This window comes from Acanthochromis polyacanthus, chromosome 11 (assembly GCF_021347895.1).
Source record: "Acanthochromis polyacanthus isolate Apoly-LR-REF ecotype Palm Island chromosome 11, KAUST_Apoly_ChrSc, whole genome shotgun sequence".
Lineage (NCBI taxonomy): Eukaryota > Metazoa > Chordata > Actinopteri > Pomacentridae > Acanthochromis > Acanthochromis polyacanthus.
The window spans coordinates 32,940,294-32,947,622 of NC_067123.1; the positions used below are offsets into that span (position 1 = coordinate 32,940,294).

Sequence of the window (7,329 nt, forward strand, 5' to 3'; positions counted from 1 at the left end):
ATCACTGCTCCTCAGTTGTTTAGTTGAACTGGACATTTTTTAGAGAACTTGCACCACTGCAGTACAATATCTACTTGTATGCCATCAAATTATAAACTAACACAGAGAAAAGCAGTTAGTTTGAGTGCTTAACTAAACATATTAGTTTTTAGCCCACCTGGGCCCACTAACATAAGTGTTCTTGTGACAGAAAATCAATTTATCATATGCTTAGAATCACATTTAGTAATTATTCCTTCCTGTACTTTATATAATAAATGTTTGCTTTTTAATATGAAGGTCCATTTGTGCTGGGAGACCAACTTGACCTTGGTGTCTTGATTGCAGAGGAGGCCTAAACTTCCCTCTATTGTGGATATAAATCAGAGAGCCGAATTTCAAGGAAGACAGACCCACAGAAAGAGTTCTATGAAGCCACAGTTTTCCTCATTAGTGAACAAAGCTCTATAAAAATGATTAATCAAAATCCACAAATACTAATCTGTGCACGTTTTTTTTTCCGGCTAGGTATGAGAAATATACTTTCCTATAAGACAGAGTGTGACTTTTTACCTTTAACTGTTGTTTTAGGTCGGTGAGATGATGGTTTAGTGCAACAAATAACTCTGATGAACACTTAACTCTATGTGGATTCACTTTCTGTAGAATTTCAACAACTATTTCCAAATCATCATGTTGCAAAAGTATCGAAAGTTCGCACTGAATGCCTTTTTTTAACACTAGATTTCATCAGTTAACTATTGCCTATTTTACACAAATGCTTTGAGCAGTCAGGCAGATTTTTACAAAATGAAAATAAACTATATATAAACTCCTGGCCATTAAAGTCACAAATAAATGCTTATTTCCAGTGTTTTCCAGGCTAAGAACATGTCTTTGGGGGGTGATTATGCATAGTAAGCCTGTAAGTAAGCTATTAGTGGGCTTTGTTCCAGGCTCAGAGTGGTCACTGTGTCATAATAAAACTGCCTTGTATATATCACTTAATTGTAGACTGGAGGCAACAATGTGGCAGTGGGTGGCTAAGATGGGGCAAACAACCTCAGGACCCCTTTCCAGGTTTACACAACAATGGTCATGAGTGCATCCGTTGCAGTAATACAAATAACAAAACTATAGTAGACAGACAAGAACTATAAATACCTCCATATTTCCATTGCATTTCTAAACACTAAACTTCACCCTGTTCAAATACAACATGAAATAAGCTCAAGATAAGCTGACATTGGATCATTTTTTAAAAGTTTATTTCTAAAAAGGTGTTACATGCTTTTATTTAAAAATCAAAACTATTATTTACAATGATAAATCTTAATAAATATGTTCTCCCTAATGCTGTTTGGGGGGTTGAAACATATTTAGTAAGCAAAATAAGGAGGCGGTGTGCCCACCTCTCTTTTGCCCACTTATACACTGTGATGAAACCCTCACTTCAAAGGAAATATAGATTAGGCATGTTAACGAAAGACAGAGACAGAAAAACAAGTAATCAACATTTCCTTCCACCCCAGTTTCAGTATAATGATTAATCTGAAGTGCAGTCTCATCATCTTCAAGTCAGCTGTGACAGACAAAGCAGTTTCTTTTACTCCATTTACACACACTATTATGATTCTACAGTAAAAACCTACATAATGAAACAAACATAGTAAACAGGTGACAGGTAGTGGATATAATTAGGGTACCAAGAAGAAAAAATAGAATAATTCCTCTTTTCTTTCCATTAATACAAAGACTGGCTGTTGTAAATTTTTCACTTCATTTGCAGGCTTTTCCTAATATATCTGTATCATTATTCTTTGTTGATGCACTGCAAAACTCAGGTACAAAATTAGACCTTTTCTAATGTTACAGTATAAAGAGTAAACTGTTGGGTCAAGTGGAGATTAAACAGCCAGCGTTAAAGGATTTATCAAACAAGCTTGGGTAGAAAAAAGGCCAGTGGAGCAGCTTGCAGGAATGATGTACCACAAACAGTGAAGGCGGTGGAGTTTGAGTTGTATATAACTTGATTAAAGAACATTAGAACCAAATGTACAGAGGAAAAAAAGAACTGCAGGAGACAGAAAACCTGTCCAGTTATATATTCCACTCTCTGCCAGAACAATCAGGAGAAAGTAGCATGTTTCTTCTTTTAACTTAACATGTATAAGAATCAGAATTCCACATGGATGAACAGACAGACAGATCTATGATGATGACAGATGCTTTAAGAGGAGTGGAGGAAGCGGTTGAAGGCGTTGTAGGCCGACTCCAGATCAAACAGCATCTGGCGCACCTGATTATCATCCAACTCATCTGAGGCCGACATGCTGCTGAGGGTGGTCAACCTGGGGGAAAAGATCACAAAAATTACAGTTAAGGCAAACCCCCACCTCCCAGACTTAATAAGTGGTTAGGGTTGTGGCTTTCAAATGCAAACTTATCATGGAGTGGAGGGGGACCTGCACTACTGAGGAACAATGGAACTTATACGTCACAGGAAAGATTAGATGATTAAGAAGGCACAATATTGCATAGGTTCACTAGTGCTAGTTTCAACAGCACTGAAATCAGCTTTCAGATTCCCAAATGTGTCTTTGCTGTGGCTAGTAAACAATATAATATAATATGATAACTTCATTTGTATGGCACCTTTCAGAAGAACATTCACAAGGTGCTCTGACAGGTCGAACTTAGTGCTAAAAGAGAAATAAAAGAGAAAAACATGTCCAACTGAGCTCCAGAACCAGGAACTTACACTGGACTGCCACTTACCTAGTCTTTAGTGGGGCTACTATAGCAACCATGTAGCGAATACAGGTTCAAGGTGCAGAAACATGATGTAGACGAGGAGACTAAATGATGACTAAATAGTCTTCTAGAAATTTTGCCAACCTACAATGTTCTCAAATATAAAAACCCTACTGTATTGTAGGATTTATAAATGACTAACTGACATGAGTTAGACACTATGCAAACAGTATTAGCCTTTCCACTTGAGTAACTTACCAGAGATTAACTTTGTCCTTAGCCTCTGAGTCTGGAGGCATGTTGCTCATTCTGTTCATGGTTTCCATCAGCTCCCTCAGGTCTGGTTGGATCTGGAAGAACAGAAAATAATTAACATCTACCATGTCCAGTTAAGTGATTGCTTCGTGTAAACTTTGTATATTTAACTTTAAAATGTACCTCATCCATGGCTCTGATCTCCAGTCTCAGCTTGTCCATCACAGTGATGAAGAGCTGATGGTTATAGAAGACGACAAAAAGGGACAAACAATTAGATGTTGTTCAACATATTTTCCAAATTTCACAGTCAGTAATGAGAAATATGTTGTTTTTACAGTCAGCAGCACAAACAGGGCGCACAGTCCTTGTCAGTATCTCCCCGTCTGTCTGAGGATTTTATTAGTTTATGAGATGAAATTGAAGTTGGCAGTGGATGCAGCTGGCAATATCCACTCACATTTTTTAGTCACTGACCAGAGGATGAGCCAAATTACGTGAAACCACTTCTTCCACTTAGCTCAAACTGAACGCACTAAATCATTTAATCAAATAAGACATTTTAAAAAGCCTGCAACAATTTTTACTCTGGCACAGAGCCCAAACAAGTCTGATCTGACTGTTTAATATGAATGTGGAGAGAGAGGACATACAGAAACTATATCCGCAATGCAGCGGTTCAGGTTGCCCTTGTCGTCCTTGATGGTGATTGGCCGATCCTCCTTGATCCTCTCCATTGCTAATGGGCAGTCGAGCTAAGGAAAACCATAACAACAGGAAGATCCTTCAGAACATCGCAGAGACATAATATATATCAAAAAACATTGTTGAAAAATGAATTATGAAATGACGTGTGCCCCAAATGAGAACTCACTCTGTACTTTCTGCAGAAGTCATCGATGGAGCCCACATCAGAGCCCTGCACCTGTTTGAACGCAGCCTTATACTGAACCAAGAGTCTGGAACAGGAGGCCGTGTACCTGAAACCAACAGAAAAACGCATAATTAAAGTAACAGGAGGCATTTTATTTAAGTCTTTTAACTCTCTCTCAAAACGGCCAGGTTTGAAAAGCATGTTATCTTTAAAACACTCCTAATGTCACAAAAATTCTGAGATTCTTCAGCGGAAGTACAGACGGTTTTTACACAGAGCAGATAGGACACAAAAAAGTTAAGTGATAAAACATCTATAGTCCATAAAGGTACCATTTTTTTCAAGTTTTGGCAACACCTGTTGGCACTTCGAAAAATATTGCACATGTTGAATCCAGTTATTTATTTTTTTGTAAAATAAGCAAATAAACTGAATTTGCTTTTTAATGATTTCTGATTTATAACTTTGTTAAACTGCACAGATGACATTTTTGAGTTCTCTCTACTTCTAGCCATGGTTGGGCTGTTTGTCTCGAGGTGAAGGACTTCATGTTGCAGTGAAATATGAGCCCACAGTGAGTAAAAATGTGACGGGAGCCAAAGAAACATCCAGTGCCTGGGGTTCAGAGGGGTAAACATTAAAGATGAACGGAAGTATAACTCACTCATTTGGTGTTACACAGTCCTTGATGTAAGCCTTCTCCAGAGCCTGCAGGGTCTTGACGACAGCAAACAGTTCTGCCATGTTATCATACCTTTAGAAACAGGATAAATATGAGGATATTGAAACTGGGAACAATATTAATCCATTACTTAAAAAATATATTTGTGTCGTATTTGTCATTGGTAATATATTTAGTACTTACTTCTCTCGTTCCCTTGCATTTTTGTATAATTTCACCTCCTGAAATGACATTATTGTGACAGCTATGATTAAAATAACAAAATCCTAATATTATTCCAAGCTTTAGCTTCATTGGGCAGCTCTTATTATAAAAAAAAAAATCTAAGATCTAATTTATCTAATCTAGATAAATTGTTGAGCTTTTCCTTTTTTCTTTTTTTTTACAGTGAGATTATGTTAACCTTTTGTCTGCACAGCAAATTTCAACTGTTAAACATACCTCATATAACTCAGGTTTATTGGCCGGAGCTGTGGAAAAGACAACATTGTCATGAAACAATACTGGCATTTACTGCTTGTTCAATTTCAATATCTAGATTGGAAGCACTGGATTCATCTGAATATTTTACCTCCTCCTACTCCTCCTGTGACTGGTATCCCATGGAACATGATGGTGATGAATCAGAAGTCGATCTGAAAAAGATTCATGTAACAGTTTTCTCATAATTGTGACCAGAAATATCCAGGCAAACTGAACAGTAGCAAACCACTTCTTCAGTTGGTACAGGTTTCACACCATTTATGATTAGAAGTTTTGATGATTTTGTTCTGAAATCAAATTTGTATTTTGGTTTTCTAACATAGGACAGTTTTATCCTGATTTGTAGTGTTTTTTTACTCAATCATAATTTATATCAAAAGCGTATCCAATGCAAAAGCTGCAATTATAATAATTAAGAATAGTATAACAACAGAAACAGTGCTCAAGGAATATTAGGATGAATTCAACACATTGTCGGATTTAATATTAAATGTGAATAAGGTCACCACATAACTGCAAACCACCAAATCAATACTTTTGTTTTATTCAAAACCTCAGTCCTCACAAAAGAATAGCATAGATGCAATTTTAACTAGCCACACATGCAGTAAACTTCAGCAAACAATAGCAATATTCACCAGCAAGAGGCACTTTAACGGTTTGATTTAAATGCGTTAGATTTAAAATCCAATGAAAGCACCTAACAAAAACACAAAATTTGGCTGCATAAACAAGTCCTCATCATGCTCCCTCCCTGGCTAATTAGCACCCTGGATCCCTTGATAACGGAGCCTCTTCCCCATCTGTTGCTGTCCCTGTGGCTTTTGTACAGGTCTCCCAAGACACTAGTCCGCTGCCACCTGATTCTCTTGTAATCTCCGTCTGCACTCTCGGAAATCCAGCGGTGGAGGCTTTGACCACTGGAGACCTAAAAACACTCATGACCTCGTGTCCCCCAACCACATCCACCTTATAATACATCATTTCCAGTGGCTTGCTCCGAGAGCTGATGGACTGAGGTCGGCTTGTCTATGGAGGCCAATGTTGGGTCCCCATCCGGTGATACCTGTTCCTGATTAACCACTCTGAATCTTAACCTCAGTGTGGTGAGGTGGCTACACCTTCATTTCCTTCTGCTTGCCACTGGGTTTTTTTTTTTTTTTTTATAAATTTAAATCAAAATGAGATGACTCATTTGTTATTACTTATGTTTATGAGTGTAAAATTAGTTATTTGTGTGGTCTTCACTGTTGCGTTCACATTAAAACTATTACCTATGTAAAGTGGTTAACTTAAAATTCTGCATTTTTTATACTAAAAACAGACAACTTAAAAATGATAAATAATTACCTAAACCGACAGAAATGGAACATTTTATCACGTACATTCCTTCAGTTATAATACCTATGCTTATCTATAAGCGTTAGGCTATAACAGATGAGTCAGGATTGCCATCACGGCTATATAATATGTGGAGTAAACCCAGTCTAGTTTTAATAGAAATATATAGCACTAAACTTGATAGCACTGCAACAGTTACCTATGTCCCTATTCGGATTAGCCTTATGTCATTAATTTTCATTTGAACACTAAACTTAAATTCTTATCCTTAGTCTCTTTAATGTCCAGGTTTAGGTGTGACACACTACGACTTGTTAGTCTCAACTGACCTAATGAACACAATAAAAATGTTGTGTCATATTCTTGAACTGACAGACAGCAGTTCAATTAATAATAATTACTGCTTTGACACAGCAGCAGAGTGATACAAAATCTTATAATGCCGCCACGTTAAGCTTAAGCACTAACATTTATTTCAAGAAACTTTCGATCCACTGAGAATTCATGCTGAAAAACGCCGATCTTCACCCACCAATTTCTTGTTTTGCCGAACTAACTAGCTCAAGCTAGCTTGTCGAGGCTAGCTCGTAGGCACTTCCTTTATGTTTTATTACGACTGAGCCGTACAGGTCGTTGTTTGTTAGCATTAAACGTTCTGTTACTGACAATTAATATATTAGCAGGTAACACGACTCCAGTCTTTTCACGGCATTTCAAATAGACCGTTTAATCAACGAGATTTTAAAAACATTTAACTCACCCTTTCGGCAAACTGCTGTGACGTTGATGTAAACACACCCTTCAGCAAGGACCCGTTACGTCAAAATATCAGGTGTCCATCACGCCTCACTAAAAGTGAATGAGTTTAACGATTAACACAGCTGTTTTGAAATAGATATACTTATAGAGTGACAAAGCGCTTCACTGTTGCCTTTATCTTAAATTTCAAATATCTGTTGCT

At 37.3% G+C, this 7,329-nt stretch overlaps 1 protein-coding gene across 1 annotated transcript; it reads right to left on the reverse strand.

The window, feature by feature from the left end:
• Nucleotides 1-1,230: 1,230 nt before the first annotated feature.
• vps28 (VPS28 subunit of ESCRT-I) lies at nucleotides 1,231-7,204 on the reverse strand. The gene is made up of 10 exons (XM_022202288.2): nucleotides 7,129-7,204; nucleotides 5,116-5,179; nucleotides 4,986-5,014; nucleotides 4,728-4,765; nucleotides 4,527-4,616; nucleotides 3,863-3,968; nucleotides 3,642-3,743; nucleotides 3,172-3,225; nucleotides 2,992-3,083; nucleotides 1,231-2,330 (listed from the first exon to the last, which is right to left on the reverse strand). The coding sequence occupies exons 2-10, from the start codon at nucleotides 5,153-5,155 to the stop codon at nucleotides 2,210-2,212; spliced, it is 672 nt and encodes a 223-aa protein (XP_022057980.1). The 5' UTR covers nucleotides 5,156-5,179; nucleotides 7,129-7,204; the 3' UTR covers nucleotides 1,231-2,209.
• Nucleotides 7,205-7,329: the final 125 nt, after the last annotated feature.